At 36.3% G+C, this 21,090-nt stretch overlaps 1 protein-coding gene across 1 annotated transcript in view; it reads left to right on the forward strand.

Moving 5' to 3' along the window:
* The window catches only part of PPFIBP2 (PTPRF interacting protein, binding protein 2 (liprin beta 2)), an 86,663-nt gene that overhangs the window by 7,005 nt on the left and 58,568 nt on the right, over nucleotides 1–21,090 (forward strand). Inside the window, exon 2 of the mRNA XM_010563912.1 lies at nucleotides 8,077–8,291. Coding sequence (XP_010562214.1) covers nucleotides 8,077–8,291 — 215 coding nt within the window. The remainder of the gene's footprint in view (nucleotides 1–8,076; nucleotides 8,292–21,090) is intronic.

The following is a 21,090-nucleotide window of genomic DNA, read 5'->3' on the forward strand; positions in this document are numbered from 1 at the left end:
ATTTTGAGTGCTTAACCTTGCAAGAGGTCATTATAGCTCTTTGGGCTCCTGTCCCAAAACATGCTTCCCATAGTTTCACTGTCCTAAGCATATTTTCTCACTGATAGTGGGGGTCTGAGCACAAGATAGAGAGTGAAGGCTCTGAATCTTGTTTGTAGTACTGATGGGTTCCCTCTATAAACGGGTCAGTACTACAGAATCTTATGGAGCTGAAAGCATTGAGAACTTGTTTTCTATAAACACTTAATGATCTTTTACAAAAATAGATGTTTTAAATTGTTTTGTATAAGACAAAATTGTCCTTTGAAGGTCCTAGTCAAACAGTGATTTAGTGATCAAGTCGGTCTTCAGCTTCCCTTGCATGTGTTCCTGTCTTTCAAGCAAAACAACAAAATTAGAAGTTTTCTTGAAAGTAAGAGTTAAAACTAATTAAAAATGGAGAAATCTTTACAATTGAAATATGCTACTTTAAAGTCTTTATCTCTGACTATAGATAAACAGTTCTGTAAGTATAAAACAACAAAAATACTGTCATGACCTGGACACCTACATCGACTCACCAGAAATGCAGTACTGCATTGTGTTTATGCAAAACAAAATCCATACTTCATAGGTATTTGTATTAAGTTTTGAAAAAGGATTGAAAAGAAACAGAAATGTAAATAGCTGCAGATACAATATGTAGCAAAGAAAGGCAGTTAAACCATGATGGCCATAACCCCATAGGATTGAAAATCTGAGACACAAAGGTTCTTTTGTGGTTTATATGATGTGATCTGCTTTTCAGTACATGAGTCACTCAGTTGTTTAACAAGCTAGTGAATAGATTTCCAAGATTTAAATTTAAACAAGTTTTATCAAACATGGGACTTCTTTAAATTCAAAATCATAGCTTCTCAACTTCCTACTTTAAGGCAATGAAATTGATTTGAAAGAGTTTTTAAAAATCAAAATAGTGTAATTTTTATGAAACAAGATGCCTTTATTTCCTCAGAAAAATGGAACGTTCTTATTTTCCCTGTGCTTTCAGAGATTCATTTTTTCATGAAACAGTATTCATGTTACCAATAGCTTACTACTGCTTACTACAAACAGTTATGGATTTTGTACTAAAAAGATGTATTTGTTGTCTCACAACACTGTTTTAATTAGACTGCTGGTTTCACTGGCCCTAAATACATGTATTTTTCTGTGTAAATACGGGGAAAAAAGAGAGAGAGAGAAAATTGGTGCAAGTATTTGTTCTTCTTTGTCTTTAATAAAATGTGTTGATCCTGGTTTTTCCTGTGTGATGGAGGCTCAGCCTCAAATCTCCATCATAGCTGCATAATCCATCTTCCTGGCTGCTTAGCTTGTGTTTCTGGATAGGAGAGATCTTTTTGTTGTAGTTGTGTATACAGTACCTAATGTGCTGCACATCACAGCTTGGAGTCTATAAGCATGTAAAAGGAAAAAGGTTGAGTAATTACATAGATAATTTGCATAAGAAATTATAGACAGTTCTTGAAAATTGTCTCAAGGATTCCACATGTGGTTGTAAATAAAGCTCAGTTGAAAATCATCTGAGCTGCATGAAACCTGCATCTGAATGTGGTCATTAACGTTTCTAGGCTTGGAATTTTTTTCCTAGGGCTTCCTGCTAATCCAGCTTAACAGTTACTGTTCCCTGTAGTTAAAGATCTAAAAGCACAGATTTGACGAGAAGCTAATATGAGCTATGATTCAAAACACACCATTTGTGATGTATTTTACATTACAGTATTAGAAGAAAGGATTTTGTGAGCTACCTCTTCACTCCTTTGACAGAAGGCTTAGGAACGAGGAGGCTGAATTATGTCCCATCCAGACCTTACTACTAGTTTACATAAATTCACGTTTTCAAGGCTATCTTCATGAGAAAAAGAGACTTGTGCTTCAAAGAAAATTACACTTTGTAATCTTGAAGGAGAGAGGAAGAACTTGGACACCCTATATACTCATTGAGCAAAAACTCAGGTAAAAAAAAAGTTCTTTAGCAGTGTAATAATTGACTGAAAGGCCAGAGAAAATGTATTCTTATAATTTCATTCTAACCACTGTTGGTCAGATATCAAAACTGTTACCCTTGAGTATTTTGGCTTTATAGAAAGTCATCCTTACCCCAGTATAGAAGTAGCTTTTGGGTTTTATTGTGGGGCTTTTCTTGTTTTTTTCTGTTTTCTTGACTAAAGGAGTCAGCAGTTTTAAGAAAATCTCTTTAACCACTGATGGTTGAGTTGTGTATTACCAGGATTTTTTTCTAAAACTCAACCAGTTTTAGAGCGAAAAGACTGAGATCATAAGGATGAATGCAGGGGATCAGAAGTTAAGATGTAAGGAAAAGTGAGAGATCAGAAACTGTATCTACTGCTAAGAGTGATGAAAGTTGGGTGATGGATGAATGTATACAATGTAAGCTGAGGAGAGTGGATTTTCAAACTAGCAAGGCTTTCTGCTTCTTTCTTTATTTCTGCTTAGTAACTTATTTTTGCAAGCCACCAGTAGTGCTCTTTTTTCAATAGGTTATGTATTTGCCCAAAAGGAACGTTTCTTTGAAGCCATTCAGCTAATTGCAAGGAACTTTGAACTAAAAGTGTGCTTGCATGGTTAGGGTGTAGGAAATGTGTAACTTAAAGGTTGTTTTCCTTTTTTTATTACTTTTGTTATTCTTTCTACCATACATATACTGTGCAGCAACATTTAACCTCCTTCATACACTGTCTGTATGTGGAAGCTAGAATTGAGCTGCTTGGAATGTCTCAGTTCTAATACTTTTTCTTCCCTTTCTTTCTTTCCTGCTCCTCTAAGGTGGACATTTATGATGATTAATTGTGTTCCAGTAGTACACTAGGAAACCGTGGTGTTGAATATTATATAAACATAATGACAAAAGATTCCCCTGTGTACTGTTTACCCCTGGAAAAAATGAGGCACAGGAAGACTGACTTGTTCAAGGCTATACAAAATGAGTCTTTTTGCAAGAGTTCAAAACTGCACTCATTTTTCCTGAGTATCTATAAAATTCTTATGCTTGGACCACATTCTTCCCCACTTCAGCTATCTATAATAAAGCTACACACAAATTAATTGCTGTTAATGGTATTGTGTATTGGTAACACTGTGGCGTCTCTTTTTTTGCATGAGTCTGCAAGGAGATCCAAATTCTTACTGTCTGATGCTAAAACTTAATGTGCTTTGCAGCATGATGATATAAAGGTTTAAACTAATGCAAAGAAATATAATTATTTACTCCTACGCCCTTTTACTTCTGTTTTTTCAGGGTGTGTTCTTGTCCTTCTGGTAAGCAATATATATCCTACTTAATACGAAACTACATGGAAAGCAAATAAGAGAAGCAAGCCTGTGATTCTTTTGAATTTAAGCAGTAAAACAGGAAGCTTTCTGAATTAAAATGCTGAGTTGAACTCTCCATTTCTGCATTTCTTTACCTAGTATAAAGTGCATTAGTTGTTGTGTTCAGAGGAATCTTCATTTTCCATTTCAGCTGGGAGAATAAAAGGTGCTACAGTAGCAAACCAGTTTAAAAATTATTTCACAAAAGAGTGCATGCATGTATTTGATGGGGAGGTGTGAAAGGTCGTTCTCTTAGTTATGCACTTGAGATCTGTGGGTAGCTCCTGTTCCAGACAAGGAGAACTACTCATGGGAGGGCCTTCTAACTTTTGTTGAGTACTCTGGCCCCTACACAGCAAAGCAAAGCACTTCTAAGTCCTTGCTTAATATTTGTGATCCCAGTGACTTGAAGCTAGTGGAATTTTGATTGCTGAAAGCTAGAATCTTCAGCACATCTCAGAATTATGCCCTGTATTCTTGGCATGATAAGGATACTGATATGGTTTGGGGTTTTGTTTGTCTTTCTGATGGTGTCAAACACAGGTACATTCTTGTCTCATCAGTGCCTGCTTTTTGAAGTCTAAATACAAATCTTGAATAGTACTGCTAGATATATCTATATTAATAATTTATTTCATGGGTAATAACCTCAGTTGAAAGATTTAAAATTATGAATGAAATTGAGCCTTTCAATCTCTACTTCCTTCATTTAACTTTAGTTGGTATTAATCGAAGAGATGTTTTTCCTTTCAAGGTTTAATGGAACTCATGCATATAAGAATTTACAGACAGTTCACTTGTAAGATCATTATATCTTTATTCATATAAGCAAAAAAATACTGTGCTGTCTGTTTACTATTATTAGCTAAGAAAATTTTGAAGTATCTTTTATTGTCTTCTGCAGTTTAAAATCCTGTACTATTTATGCTCAAAATGAATTCCAGTCATAGGTATGGGGTAAGTTGTAAGATATACCAGCTTTTGTGCGTTGTTAGGTAGTTCAGGGAACACGTGTTTGCCATAAGGATGTGTGATGATTTTCATTTGTTGCATCTTTTTTTGTTAGCAATGAATAGAAAAATATTTCCTTCTTCTGGCTTCTTTTTTTATTTCTCATTTCATGCAAACTTAAATGGAGGAAAACTTGAGGCAGGAAAGGGAACAGTAAGAAAAAAACCTGAAAATTCTTAAATTGACTTTGTCTCAATCACTACACGTCAAACTGATGTTCCTTACCAGTAAAAACACATTACCACCTTCCAAATGTCCCTATACAGGACATGACTGTCCTCAAGACCCACCTTAGATTACAACTATGGAAACTTGGCATATGTGCCTTACACATGGACCCAGTTCTTGAGAGTACTGAGAAATTATGACCTTCCACTGCTGTATAAAATGCGAGATGTTGAGGATGCTTAAAATTTTGCCAGTCTGAACAGTCAGCTGAAGAGCTTGGAATAACTGAAGCATACATATGGAATATGCCCAGTCTCAGGAAATCATGTAACATATAATTCCTGGCTGGCGCTGGCTGTGCTCCAATGCTTGAAAATTTTTACCTTTATAGAACTGAGTTTCTTAAGGGTGACAGTTCTTTCATTTGCCAAGATTAAAGAGTGTGTGTGTGTATGGGGTTTTTTTCCTAGTGTTTTGATAGAGGCAAGTCAAATAAAGGCGTGCCAAAATGTCTGTATTTCACTGTCATTGAATTTTCCTACAGAATTTAAAATTATTTTCTGTAGAAGGTAGGTGTTACCAGTAACAGTGTAGCCATGATTATCTAAGGATGGGGGCAAGATGTGATATGTAGTGAGGCATTTAGACTGGTGAGGGAAGATGTCACCAATACTCTCCTCAAGAAAGTTAGTGGTATGTATGGTATGGCTGTATAAATTACCTAGTATAATTAACTGAACTCGTGAACAACTGTTTTAAATCTATATTTATCTTAAAGATTATGGATTTTATTTCACACCTGAAGTATTGGTTGTGGGCCTGAAAGTTTGTGTGGTTTTGTTTGGATTGTGTGGATTTTTGTTTGTTTTTTTCTCTCTTGTCTGTATATAAAAAGTATTCATATAAATAACATGAAGAATACTCTCACAGAATGCTCCATTAAGTTTTTCCCATTCCGTATCTATTTTAAATTGTCAGTTCATTGAAGGGGTAGCTAACAAAGCTGATTATGAAATAACTTTGGAACCTGTCTGCTTTTCTAGTGTGAAAAGTGCTTGCTAAGCAAAAAGACAGAAAAAATTAGCATGGAGTTTTCCAAAAGAAAGAGTGAGAAAACTAGTTTAAAAGTGCTAATGTCACAATAACCAAGGAAGCCATATCTTTAAAAGTGGCATCCATGCTACTTAGGAAGACAATGCCAGATTTCAGTTAGTGTGTGTGTAGTCAGCCACTCCAGCTGAAAGAAAAGATTTAAGAGGTTACATGATCCAAATGGCTCTTACACAATTTGGAAATCTGCTATTTTTAGTTGCTAGAGTTTAATATTAATCTGCATTAGGAAGTACATAAACAGAAACAACTATAAATAGCTGAGAGTATAGAAATACACAAGAAAATATGTTCTAGTGGTTAGAATACTCAAATCCAGCAAAATAGTTAGTTGATCCTCTCCTTGAAAGGAAACAGTTCAGGAAGACGAGGTTGATATATGAGGTGAAGTTGTCCTTGTGTAGCAGTCTTTGTAGCGCCGGATATTGAAGAAACTTTATCTTGGACATGGTCTTAGCCAGAAATGAAGATGAGATCTCACACTTGAGGTATTAAAATAAACTCCATAAGTAGCAGAAGTCAACAGGACCAAACAGGAAACATTATGAATTTGAAAAGAGATTAAGACTCTACCAAATACTCCAGTAGTGAAAAGAGTGTTGCTTTAAAAAAAATAAAATCCCTACTACTGAGCCTTGCAAAAACTTCAGAAATTTCTAGAGATGGCTTTGCATTCTTTAAAACAGTCAAACAAAAAGCCACATATATTGTACAGTAGAATTCAAACCACATAATTTTTTGCAAAGATATTTGATCTGACAGAATTCTTTTTGTCATTAAAGCAGTGGTTGAAGGAAAACTGGTTAATATTTAGAATTTTCCCAAAAGCTTTGAGAAAAGTTAAGCATTCACAAAATGAGAGACAAAATATTGTATTGGACCAAAAACTGATTGAGATGGAAAACAACATTAGGATTAAATGTTCAGTTAGCATTTTGGTTAAAAGCTAATCTAGGTACAGAAGGCATTTCAGTGTACTAGGACCTAGAGTGTCAGTGTATTCATGAGTTGCATTTAAGTATTAGTTGTATATCAGGCTATGTGTAAAATGAATCATTGGGTTCAAACATAGTTTGTAATGTCCGAATCACGGCGGATAAATAACCACAGCAGGCAAACTCACATTGATTTAACGCAAAGTAGTGTGCATTCAAGAAGAAAATTTGAATTATACATCCGAGTTTCAAATTAAATAGGCCTGCTCAGGAAAAAAACCTTAGAAAATAATTTTCAAAGGCCCATTGAAATAAATAAGTTCCTAAATAAGATGTAAATGATGTTAAACACAGGACTAAAATGAAGAATAGTGTGGAGATTATTATAATCCCCTTGTATAGATCAATGATACAGTGTTCTAAGGAATACTATATGCTATGTGGATCCAACATACACCTGTAAAGCATGTTACAAAATGAAAGGATTGAGAGGAGTACAATACGAATGATCAAAAGCCTAAAAAAATTCTCCCATGAAGTCAAATAAAGGGGGGAAATGTGATCGCTTATGCCAGAGAGAACAGGAATGAAGGCATGAGTACAATCTGTTATGTACATGAGGCAACGAATTGTAAATAAAAACTGTAAAAAGTAGAGCAAATAGAAGTTTTCCATCTGACTAGTTCTCAAAGAAACAAATGGATATTAAATGAAATCAAGGTCTGAAATTCAAGACTGAGAAAAGATAGCTTATTTTAGTGTGCATCTCATTGAAACACAGGGTATTAAGACAAAAAGACGCTGAGATATTAGAATTTGTATTATTTACAATTCTTCCATCAAGTGAGATGTGTTTGTTGCTGTGCTTACTGTTCTTGAGAAAATAATATTGGTGCTGGAAGGTTGGCAGGAGGGAGGTGGTGTAATTTAGAGGGCTTTTTGTAATTTAGAGAGCTAGCAAAGTTTCATAGCCATTTTTATTACTAACTTTTGGGGTTTTGTTCTCTGTGGGAGGGTTATAAACCTGCTCAAGGTCACATATTTTTCTAGTTCTGGTAACACAATCTATTTTCATCTAAGTTTCTTGTCAAAGGACTGCATCAATCTTTCTTAAGTTGCTTAACACTGCTCTGTGTGGAGACTTCTAACTATGTAGCTGAGAAGTTAGTGACATCTCATGGTAACCATGGAAAATTACAGATAATTTGTGGTAAGGTTTTGGCGTTTGTAATTTAACAGACATTGCAAATGTTTTCTGCATCAAAGTTCTTTTTTAATATGTTTGTACATACCTCTCACATTTAATTTTTCAGTGTCATTATTTATCTAGAGACTAACTCAAGTATTTGTAAGCCTGAAATACTGATGCTTGTCAGTTAGCTTCTGAAGTCCAAATGTTGTAGCGTGTAGTACCTATATATTTGTCACTTACAAAACAATTGTATTACATTATCGTCTCTCCTGGTTTCACTTGTTTTAGGTACAAAGTCAGCTACAGAGTATGCTAATGGTGGTTATGATATTGTGTCACCTGCTCCATCAGTATACTTGGGCACATTTCAAATTTTGCATCTCCTGGAAGATCTAAAGATGGCATTGGAAATGCTAGAGGATCCTCAAGAGAAAGAAGCATTGCGAAATCAAATTCCAGGGGCTACAGCAGTGTGTATACGGGAGTGGTTTGAAGAGAATCTGGTAAGTAGTTATTTATAGCTTTTCCCTTTTGTTTGCAAACAGCATTGGTTCAAGTATTTTGATACTTCAGTTATTTTTATAACAACTGAAATCTGCATACTTAGAGAGCTGCAGGGGATGGTGAGCAATCATAGAAAGCTGAGGATATTACCACTTTATGTGCTGATTACTAAAGCAATGTAGATATAAGAGTGCAAGATGCTGGTAAAAGACCTTATTTTGTCCTTGGTGAGAGAAAAGATAGTAAAAATGAACTACCAAAAAAAGTTACCTTTTCTGTGGGTTTTTTTGGTTTGGTTTGGTTGGTCCTTTGCTGGAGATAACAAACAAGTTTATAACGAGTTATAAAACTTTTCATTTTTAAAACACTAATTTGGCATTGTCTGCTGAAGGGACAAATTCAAATTGCATGATTCTCCTATCCTTTTCCTCACTACATTTCCTTTACCTTAACTGTCAGTATTATGAATCTCCAAAGTATCTTGTACACCAGGCAGTGGTGGTAAACACAGGAAAGCTCTAGCTTCCGAATGTGAGACATTCCTATTGGGATAGATGGAGAATAAACAGTTGACTACCTGGAAAAGATTGAGGCTTACCAAGTGAGGAGCAGATCTTCAGACAGACCTTAAAAGAGGAGACCCATTGGATGTAAAGAAAGAGAAACAGCAGGTCCTGACAGAACACTCCTCTTCACCAAGCCTGTGACTGCAAGTGAATAGTGGTTTCCTAATGAGTAAAAGCTACCTATCACTTTCTCAGCTTCAGAAAAGTTTTCTAGATGAATGGATTTTCTTCTGGCTTTGTCAATGCATGTGACTTCTACGTAACTGTGTCTGTAGCTTCTGGTTCAGTGTTTATCATCTGCTATAGCTGCCTTGTGCCTATTGTAACCTAATGTTGTTGGAAAGGTAGCTGCTTTTCTTTGAACTTGTCAACTGCTGGTTTGTTGGCATTCTCCACAGAGTGCAGGTCTATGGCTGGAAGGTCCTGTTTGGGACCGTATGAGAGAAAGGAATGAGAATTTGATACCAGTTTTGAAAGCAAAAGGTGGAGGCAATGTTTAATTTGGATTTACAGTATTAGATTTTGAGTCCATACCCTCAGGCCAGCTCTTACTGAATTCCTGCTTTGGCAGAAATTTTAATGCTTCTTCAAAGCTTTGCAATAGCTGAAAGATATTTTTAATGCATAAAAGGCATAGATTTGCAGAGTTGTTCACAGTAAAGTTGGCCCTGAACCACCAAGTTGAAGAGTTTGAATCTGGTGCTCTAGCTTTTGGCCCCTCTGTTGCAGAAATATTAATTAAGCTAGCTTTTCAGCTCTACAAGGTAGGTAACACTTGATGTTTTGATTCCTCGTATTTATATATGTGTATGTCTTCTTTTTTATGGGAAACCAGCCAAAACAGAAGCCACAGTTCCCTCTTAGAGTTGCATTTTACTGATGTCCTAAAAGCCTTTTCTAGTGCATCAAAAGTAGCATTCATTTGATAAAGCAATTGGGCAGTCTGGATTCAGAACCAACAGAACCGGGAAACTGGTGGTATAGAGTATCTCTAGTGCAGTATGTTGTGACCACTGTTTTTAAAATATTTTGCACTGTTCTGTATTGAACAATTCTGCACTTCTTTTTAAGACATGCACAGAGAAGGTAGTGCACAGTTGCTGTGACTGTTATTAAAAAATGGGTAGTAATTTATGTATTTATAGACCTTTTTTTATATTTTTTAAAAATGCAAGTAATTTGTAAGCATGCACACAACTTCCATGGACTTCAAATTTGGAAGAGCTTTTTCTCCACTGACAAGCAGGAGTTTCACTTGGAAATTGAGAAGTCGTCTGATAAAATTCAGATCAGTTCAGTGAAATGGAATATGTATTTCATGGTTATGTCCCATACTGAAAATTCCTTAATTCCAGCCCAGAGCTGTGAAACATGATACTTGATACGTGAAAAAGGATAGTCAAGATAGTAAGCTATGGAGAATGAGAACCCTCTAGCTCAATGAATCCATTCCCATTGGAAGCCTCAAATGAAGTTTGGTAATCATTAGTCTATGAAATGTTGGAGTGGCATAAAAAAACTCCTGCTCAATTCCCATGGTTTAAACACATTGAGATTGAAGTGGTTTGCTGATTTATTAAAGATTTAATTAACTAGAAATCAGTGAACTATGTATTTAGGATTAACATCAGCAATACAACAGATAAACCAGAATACTAGATGCTTAAGAAGTGTTAAGGAACACCTACAAATTTCTAAATGCTGTTCTATAACTAATTCCAAAAAGTTAAAATCACACAGACATGCACACATACACATTCACAGTTACACGCACACCTCTCTCTCACAGCTGGTGTTGGTTACAAGCATGAACAGCCTCTTTTGTGAAGTGGGTTCCCCTATCCACACATCTCCTAATGGACACGTGAGTGCTTTAGCGTTTGTGTGTAGCTGTGGAGCTCCCTTCGGTCTGCTAACCCACGCGCTGGTGAGCAAGCACCCCGTGAGTTCCCACAGGCACCCCTGAGGTGTGGGTGCCCAGTTGTTGCAACTGGTAACTATCAGGCAAAACATCATTACATAGAAAATGCCAGATACTCTCAAGTGGAATTTGCTGCAAAGTGTCTCTTCTAAGCATTCTCTTTAAAGTGTAGGCTGATAATTCAGTACAGAGATTTGGAATATATTTTAATTGTTGTATTCAACTGAAATGTTACATAAAACAATGTTTGATATCAGTATCAATAGTTCAATTGTAACAAACTTTGGAGTGGATGGTGAATTTATGCTTTTGAGCTGTTTTTTAGAGCTATTATAGGTTGGATTGGAGGGGGAATTTCTTTTTTTGTGGACAATTATTTCCACATCTGTTTATTTTTGGGGTCCATGTACCTTCCTTTGAAGCTGGAGGGCTGATCTAGCATGTACTGAATAAGCTACTGGTTTTAGAGAATACAGCAAGTGCTTTGTTTCTAACATTACAGGAATAGGTGAGGTCAAAAATATTCCCAGCTTATCCTGACTAGGAATACATTCAAAAATAAAGATACAAAAAGCAATCTGACATTTATTTTAAAAGCAGATAATCATGCTCCTTTCAAGAAAAGAGTGTTGTTTTATGGTTCTTCTTCACTTATATGCGTGCTTGAAAATTGTTTTAAAAATCATGGCAGCTGCCATCCTTAATCAAGAATACAATGTGCCTTATGGAAATAATTTGAATTTGTGTTTTGCTACTGCCCTATATTGGCTTTTAATGGGAAATGGCAGAAAGGGGAGTCAGAAAGATGGCTCAAGACTAGTTCCTGCTGGATAGTATCGAACAAAAGCATTTAACAGGTAGCATTTTGGTTTAAGCAGAAGTACAGAATAGAAGGCCCAATTACTTTCTTGTGTATTCCTTCTGCATTAGCAATCACCATAACCTAACGCAGCCCTGAAAGCTCTCTATCCCCACTAGTTCTATTTGTGCTACACAGCAGTACTTGGGATTGCAGGTTAGAGGGCAGAAAGTGACTGAACCTTCTTTATATTGTTTGTTTGTGTTCGAGTATCATCTAGAAACTAGAGCTCAATTGTACTAGAATGGGAAAAATAACTTCTGCAGAAAATTGCCCCTTGGCCTTACAATTGAAGTAGCTTTGCAGCTTTGGTAATTGCCACTTAGTATGCTGAACTACACCTAGTGTTTAAATAAATAAGACTGTGGAGTTTAGCATTTTGGTGAGCTTTGAGGCACATTGGCTTATTACTGATCAGTCAGGAAGCTTTTTGTTGTTGTTGTTGTTGTTGTTGTTGTTGTAACTTACATTCTTTGGTTTGTCTGCTATAGGTGTGAATACCAAAGATGTGGGAAAATTTAGATATGCCTAGAGTGTGAAAACTGTAGACATTGTGTTTCATACCTGATACTACCTTGCTTACTTCCTCTTTTGAAAGCATCTGCTTTATTCCTTTTTTATGGAACCATTGGTGATGATTTGGTGTTTCAGTGATTTGGTGGAGTTGGATTTTGTGCTTATCCTCTACGATCCTCTAAAGAAGAGGCATGCCATTTGCAGAACTAAAGGTGTGCTTTTTGAAAAGGCTCCTTTTTGCGTTTCTGTGGTCTAGGATCTGTGAACATATCAGGTTCTTGAGTTTACAGTACAACTGAGCAGAGTAATTGTGTTGCTGCTGCTTTGAGATAGATGAAAAAGGTTTGACAAAGTAAACGCTGAATTTAGAAAGAAGATTGCTATGTATCATAGAATGAGGATTTAACAGTTACTGTAACTGCACAAATCTTTTGACAAAGCTAAAATGGAATAAAGCATCATTAATTATAGACTTTTAACTACTTAAGAACCGTATTAAAAATTTTTGCCTCAAAGTGAATGTCTGGAGTGTTTTACATGCTTTACGATTGTAAATTCTTTGGCCTTAAAAACAGAACAAAAAGATCTGGGGATTATCATTGAGAGTTCACGTAAAATAATTTTGTGTATGGTTTCAATGCTGCTTGTTAAATATTTTAGTATTGCAGGTGACCACATGATATATCGCAAAGCGGGTAGTAATTTCAGCATTAAAAATTAACTGCTGCAGTAACAACTGACTGTTTGACTGGGTGAGCTATGAGAAGAATGTATTTAGTTACAGTTTCATTTCATAACTCTAAATGAACTTCTACACTGTTAATTCTTTTTTTTTTATTCTATACATCTTTATGGAGCCCTTTCCTGAGTAAAGAGGAACCCTAGTGTTCTTACAGTGGTCATAAAACGATTTTAAGCATGAATGAAAGCCTCATTTCCAGGATTGCAAAACATGATCTTCCTTCCAGTGGAACATTTATATTTAAAGCAAGCCACTTCACCATGTAGCTTTATATACTAACCCTTAAAATGCTGATTCTTGAAAACTCATTAGTATTGTCCTGATTATGTTTTTTCTCGGAAGCCTAATTCTGAAAGTCTTCTAAATGTTCTAAATTTGAGGAAACAGGAAGGGTAGAAGAGCAGAAGAAATAGTAGACAAATGTGTGGTAGAGGCAATTTGTTAAAATAATGCAATTTGCCTTATGATATATGCTGTGCTTTGTCTCATTTCATACTCTGTGTTTTTGTAGTGGTAAAACCAGACTTTTTAGCAGAAATAGGATAAATTTCTTAGAGTCTTGATTGCCATTTGGTCATGATTAACATTCAGAAGAGATTGTTTCCACTGTATGTTAAAATCAAGGAATTTTTTTTCCCCAGTGTCTTCACAGGGACTCGGATTAAAACAGTAAACCCCAGTTCAGAATTCTGACTTGGTGGTGTTTGTGAAGTTTTGAAATTACTTCAAAGTTTTATTTTAAGTATGTGTTAAAGTGCTCTGCTGAAACATAATCACTGGTCTCTTTGTTTCACTTTTGTCTACAATTCATTTTAAAGAGTTATCTGTCCAGAACAGAGGCAGAAAATTACTGCAATACAGGGCACTTCAATATACTTGAAAACATGCTTTTATAAAAGTATCAATAGGATTTTTCAGCAACAGCTGAGTGGGAAGAGAATATATTCTGAGCAATGCCAGTTAAAGCCGATATATTTATCTGCTGGTAGATTTGACTGTGGGACTCGACTGTTGAGAGTCACGATGGAGCTATATATAGCTGAATCTTCCCATTGCCAAGTGGTATTAACACATGTTAAATTGAAAATGGACCAGTAGAGCCTGCTTGGGACAGTGTAGAAAAGCCATCATTCCCTAAGCATTCATGTTTATTTTTGCCAACTTGAAACATTAGATGGACGTGTTTTCTGACCAGTAAGTAGTCAGAGTTGAAAGTTGTATGACCCAGTCCTCTGCTGTGCTGCAGCTCCTTTTCAATGAGTTGACGGTGCATGGAAGCCCTGAACTGGAAGACCTGTTCCCCAAGCATGTTAGAGCAATTCATAGCACACAAGAAAGAGCAGAGAAGTGTCCTTCATATGCCCAGCTATTTATGAATACTAGAGAGTGCCTTGGAACTAGTGGAAAGGGGGTGTACACAGCTTGCATGGAATTTTTCTAAACCAGGCCTAATTTTGTTAATGTTCTGTGGCTGCTTTGTCTGGGAGTCAACCCTATCATCTCTGACTATGACTGCTTACTGTAGTATCTGTCAGCAGAGGTAGGAAAGTCTTCTCTGCACAAAGAACTAATAGAAGCTTGAAATAGCTTTGCAGTGAGTAGGGCAGATTTAGATCTCATTCTTAAAATGACATAGTGAGGTGGTTTTGGCATTTTCTTTCACCCTTGTAATGGTCGGTAATGCTTACCAGAGCCCCCTTTAAACTACAATGATCAGGAGTGATTAAACAGAATTGTGTTATGGCCTTAGGCTTAGAGTACTCATGGAAGAGAGGTGGTATTCCTGTTATAAAAGCAGGGCCTGTATTTTTATATGTTAAGTTTTCCGAGATTTCAAGGTAGATTACTGACATATTGTAAAGTTTAGCCCTTGGGGGCAAACCTCACCTATGTGGGCTATCCACACGTTGATACCGTCAGAGGAAATAGAGGACTACTCTATAGGAAGCCATGATTGTATATGGAAATTGCATGTTAGCCTTCAAAAGCATTAATACAATTTATTCAGTTCCATTTATCTAAGACTCTTTCAGTTGTTGGCTTCAGTGCCTTCCTTTGCACTAAGTGGCTGAATATCACATTAGTTCATCTTTCCTTTTGTGTCTAATGTTACGCATGGTGTCCCTTTTTCATTTCACATTATCATCTGTCACTAGAATTTCCAGCTGCATTGCTTTTCACTGATTTAAATATGATACACTGTATTAATTTAACAAACATTACTGTATAAATGTGAGTGCTATGAAGTATGTGCTTTTTTTAAGTGTAGCTAGAGGAAACATTGGAAGATGTTTTCCATAAAGTAATTAACAGAGGGATTGGTAAGAGACAATTATTTCATTAAACAATGGTGCTACCAGATAAGGTATAAAGGTAATGGTCATGTAAAGAAGCTGGGGGCAAAATTTTCTTAAAGGTAATGTATTGATTTGGAGGTATTACTTGAATGTTAGAGGAAGGGCATAAGTTTGAATTATTTCTGTATATAACCTTTATTCAGATTTCACAGAATTTGGATAGGTTGACCTATCTTATTTGCTAAATGTTATCAGCTATGACAAACATGGCAATAATATAATTCACAACAAAATTATTTCATTCTCTTTTGGAATAGTAGGCTAATAATAGTGGTAAACAGGCTTGTATTTAGTTAAAATGCAACTAAATATATTTTCAGGTTTTGTGATCTTTCAAAAATGGGAACATTATACTTATTCTAGACATATTATGCAACATGTTGGCATAGTACTCTTCTTCATAAGTAGATAAACATGTGCTTTATTTTCTTGAAATAATGAAATGCTTAAGAAGAAAATGAATATTTGTATATTCCTTATCAGAAAAAAGGACTTGTAAAGGTTTATCTCCAGGTTATTCTGGTCTGGGTTTTTTAAATTTTTTTCCATTCTGAAATTTAAAAGAGAAAATCTGATGTGTGTCATCCTGAGGACAGGCAAAATGTTACCTGGTAATATCATTGATATATGTGCAAATACTTGGTAAATGTCCTGTTTCATGTTTCATATACTGATTTACTGCATATTTAGTAATTTCAGTAGTGCTTTTAAACCTTTCAGGCAGAAAAGTAAACCTGAATTATTGTAGTATGTTGTGTGGTAGAATGTAAATATATTTCTTAAAATATTTTGTTTATGTGTCAGTGTACTCTCTTCTTGCTTATAGCAACTGGGCGGGAGTGTTCACAGTGATTTTGTTTTTCTCTTAAGTAGAAAACATTTTTTAGTTTTTATGCAAAAACATAGTACTCAAGTTTCTTACAACCCACATTTTCTTCTAAATAAGTTTCATGCAAAAAGTTATAGCTCTTCTAGAACTTGGGCTGGAAAAAGTATTTCAGCATATGGCAAGGAATGTTTGAAACTGCCAAGAATGTGCAAATGTCTGTGGATGAATTAATAAACAGTAAGTTCATCTAAGTATTGGTAATACATTCTTTATGCAAGCCAAGGGAAGACAGCTAGTTATTACTTGAGCAGTAACCAGAAAAGACATAGTAGTGCTAGAGATATGTGATACCATACAGCCTGCAGATGGGAATGACTCCAAAGATGTCAGCACCTGTTTGAAGTATTACCTCCCCCCCACCCTCCGAATATGCAATAAGGGTGAGGGTTACCCATGCTGGCTTGGAACTAATGGCCATCTAAGTCTGATTATTTCTGAAATACAGATTTTAATCAAAGAATTAAGCCATTAGGATTGAGTGCATTTTATGCAGGGAGAGGATTATTTGTTCATGTATCTACATACCATTATTTCTAGTCTGTTTCCCAGGATACTAGTCAGTTGTTTCTTTTTTAATTATCACAAGTAAAGCAAATGTGCTCATATACAGAATGCAGTTGGTTGCTTTTTTTCTTTTGTTCCAGGGGTTTCATCTTTCTCTGTCACTTAGGCATTATCAGTTAGTCATGATTAAGACTCTTAAGACAAATTATGTTGCTGGAAATGCTTCATCTAGATTTCTGAAGCCATTCCTCACCATGTAAAAAGGATTTCTTCTTCCATTGTCCTTTGTGCAAATAGCCTGAATTTCTTTTCACACAAGAATTCCTGTGCAGGCGTATTCTCTCCCTCTTCCTTCACTCTGAAGTGCTTGCATTTTTCTGCAGCATGAGAATCACAGGTGTGTGAATTGGCATGCTGAGGAAATTTTTCTTTTTTAAAATCTGGTCTTAATCACTTTGTTTCCAAAGCAGCCCAAACACTAGGATTGGGAAGAGCGCAGAGTAATGGATGTAGGAAAAGTTGATAGTAATTCTTGAGAAAGAGTAAATTTTTGTGGCATGCCCATACTCAGCTGGACTCCCCTGATGAGGCTGGGAAGACACGTAGTTGGTCATTTCAGTTCTTGCCCTGAAAGGCCAAGTGTGTGTTCTTCTGGTGTTTTCAGAGGCTGATGGGTTTTGAAACCAAAATGATCTAAAAGTTATTGCTGAAAAGGAAGAGAGATGCTATGTTCCAGGGACCTGGACCTGATGGAGGCTGAAGAACTTCTGCCCTGCTTCCTGTTCGCTTGCCCTCTAACCTCCCAGGCAATGGAGTGCCAATACAAGAACACTATTGACAGTTTGCATTTGTGCTGCTCTGAAAGATCACAAAAACCTGTGTTTTAGCACAAATTTAACTGAATAAAAAGTAAAATTGCTAAAATAACAGTAATAAATATGATTTTATAATGTTCATAGGGCCTCAGCTGGATGGGAGAAAGAGGGACAGTGGTGGAAAAGCAAACAATTCTGTGCTTCCTCAGCTCCAGTGTTGGTAGAAGAGGGATTACACCAGACAGTCAGATTGCCCTTCCCTCCACAGTTCTAAGAGGATTTGTGGATGTTTTCTTGTCTCTTCATAGGTCTGGAATGGAGGGACATGAGACGTATAACTGATTGTTTAAAGCATTGTGTTACTTTCAGTTTCAAACCTGTTACAGCATGTCTGTTTGCTATTTGAAACAGATTTAAAGTTGTCTTTGAAATATATGACATTCTGACTAATAAAGTAATGGATTGCTCAGCTGAGTGTTTTTTATGCGTTGTGTATCAGCAGACATTCATGTGGCTAGCACCTTTTTTGTTCTGCAAATGGAGTTTTTAGCTCTATCAACAGTGGCAGTAATCAGTTTTCTATGGAAGTACAGAATTGGCAAAGAAATCCTAATGTGTTTTCATACAGCTTGTGGAGTATATAAACTTTGTTAATTTTAAACATTTTAGTGCCCTGCATTACATTTATATTGCTGTAATGTGTGTTTTCATTTATTTTTGGAGATTACACTGGAGAAAATAAACAATTTGGTGGGGGGAGTAATAGCTAGATCATTCTCTCTCCATGGGGTAACACTTGAGGGTGGTGGTACTGCAGTGATAGTGGGGGATTTTTGCTTGTTTGTTTCTTAATTCTCCATTGAACTAGAAGTTAGTGCTCAGTGAAGAACTACACGCAGACATGGATTTCCTAAAAATAAGAAAAAAAAATACAGTGGTAACCCAATGAAGCAATCCTCAGATTGCAACATATTTTCCGTATTTTCACACTGCCCAGAGAAGGTAACCTGCTTTTCCAGTGAAATGGAAAACTACTCTAAGCAAATCTGGGGCAATTGGTTTGCATGCAGTTGGTGTCTGAAACTTTTTCAGGCCAAAGCTCGAGCAGGATGTAAAGTTCAGCATGCAGGTGACAGGCTAAAAGTGAACATGTGACTGCCTGGAATGTATGTTGTCAACATTCGTGGCTGATAAGATACAGAAAATTCAGATACGTTTACCTTTTAATCAGGAAGAATGACTGTAACAGAATCAAGAGGCCTTTGCATGAAATCCAGTACAAATGACAAGGCAGAAATAAGGTATGTTTGTCATTTTAAATACTTCTAAGAGGAGAGATAGATACTCGCCTAGCTGCAGACACTGCACTGAGGCACTAGTAAGTGGAGTAACGTACTTTTCGTGTAGTTTTTTTAATGAAAAACAAAATCATTAAGCAATGATATGTGGTGGAATGTTTTAAGAGACGTATGTTTCACCCTTCCTTAAATAAGGCTGAAATGAGAGTCTTAGAACCTATGTTTTGAAATGGATAAAACGTGGAACTTCAGGCTCCGTAGTACTGGTGCTATGGGATACACAATATTTTGAGATAAAGTTTGATGTATTTGCTGTTCTCCATAATTAGATAACTAGTTTTCTGGGGAAAAAAAAAATGCCTTAAGCTGTAGGGAGTTCATGTTTAATGTCAAGAGAACCCCTATTCAGTCTTCATTCAGTTTGTCAGCCATGACAGAGGCTGTCATGCATAGAGAAGCATACTATATTAAGTGCATCTTAATTTTTATGATTTTTTCAAAAAAACGGACCACTGACAATGTACTAAGGCTTTTGCCAGATGGTGTGATCTATTCAAGAAATAGCTCCTCTCATCAACTTCAAGATAGCATAAAAACTTCTACAACCAGCGTGGAGTAAGTACGTTCTATTTACAGAGCACCCCAAGTCCTCTTCAGATCTGTCTTGTAGCATGGTTTACTTTTGGAAACTGGCAGTTCTTTTATCTTGTCACATTTACTAGTGTTTTTAGGTGTCCTAGCAACTTTAGGAGACTTGTAGCACTAACTTTCTGAAAACGATTCATATTTTTCTTGTCATGTGACAGGTAATAAATACATGAAGAAAGCTGGAAGTCTAGGTTTATATCCTTCCCTCTTACTTTTGTGTTATGGAAGATTCTAAAAAGAGGCCCATCAGGTCAAAAGGATCAAGAATGGTTGAAATAATAAAAGCCCACATCCCTTGCAGAAAATCCTTCATGTATCTGTGACTTCCACAGTTTGCAATGTGGGTAGATGCCTAAGTGAGGCAGGGTCCCTGTAACTGCTTTTCAGGGTTTACATACAGCTTCAGACTTTGAGTTCTTTGTATATATCGCTAGTAGGATGGGCAACTTTGACACTGGCTCTTCCAAATTGCTGTTTTACTTTGCCTTAAATGCAGGGGTGAGTTTGGCTGGGAAGATAAGTAAATGTTCTGAGATCACAAAAATTCCATGGAGACAGCTGCGTTTTGGTCTTAATAGGCATTGCCCCAGCAGTTGTCCTTGTGTGTGTAACAATCAGTTGCCCATTTAAGGCCAAAGCCACTTTCAACTAGTGGGAGATACAATACTGGAAATTGGAGTTTATTGGGAAAAATTAGAACTTAATCATAACTACTGTGTGGAGGCACTAGAGGACACCGCAGTAACAGGCAACGCTTTTAAACTTCCCTTCTTGCCAGAGCATTGCTTTGCATACGCATTTATCTTGGTGTTGCAAGTTTGAAAAGTTGCCATGCTATGAGACTTCAGCTTCAGCAGGAACAGACAAAAATCTTAGAAGGGTATCATCATCTTCTGTTAAGATGGAAAATTGCCTCTTTGGCAATAACAGTATTTATGGGATAATTAACTTATCCACAGGATCGTCCTTGTGTCCCTCCTCTTTTATAATGTCTTTTGAGAGGACAGGCAAGTAATTCAAAGAGCAAAACTTATTTTTAGGTTTAGTCTGAGCCTGAAATAAACTGAGAAGGCTGAGTAGTGTTACGATAAACAGGGAGTAAAAAAGAGACAGGAAATAGGGGGTCTTTAGTAATGAGTTCCAGCCACTCTTGAAACAGAAAGCCAGAGAAAGCATTACTTGAAAATAGTTTCTCAGTGACAGCTTAATAATTTTTAGCTTGTTATTCAACATTAAAAGGGAACAGTTTCTGCAGATTTATACTATTCTTGAAAGATCTTTTTTAAAGATCATTTAGCAACTTATTTTTTGACGTTTTTAGAGTCGCATTGTTCTTGTTGCTAACCGATCTGCTGTTTAAAAAAACCAGATGTTTGGGGGAGAGTCCGAAGTTTATACAGTTGTGCGTTATGTATACATCTGTGAGAAGCATTTGGGATAAGACTGTGGGACAGAGGCAGAAGATTTAGCTTAAAATGTGAAAACACTTTCAAGATTTTAGAAGTTGAGGGTTGAAAGGGGAAGAAGTCACAGCTTTATCCTGTAGAACAAAGTAGTGCGCTTGCTTCCAAAAGTTTCTTTTAACCCTGGGAATGTGACTGCTGAGATGGGCCCAAAGCATGGATGGTGAGATTGATATTTACAAGCACTTCACGTGGCTAAAGAGGGTAAGTGATTTGCTGG

This window comes from Haliaeetus leucocephalus, unplaced genomic scaffold (genome assembly GCF_000737465.1).
Source record: "Haliaeetus leucocephalus isolate CR32 unplaced genomic scaffold, Haliaeetus_leucocephalus-4.0 Scaffold173, whole genome shotgun sequence".
Taxonomy (NCBI): Eukaryota; Metazoa; Chordata; class Aves; order Accipitriformes; family Accipitridae; genus Haliaeetus; species Haliaeetus leucocephalus.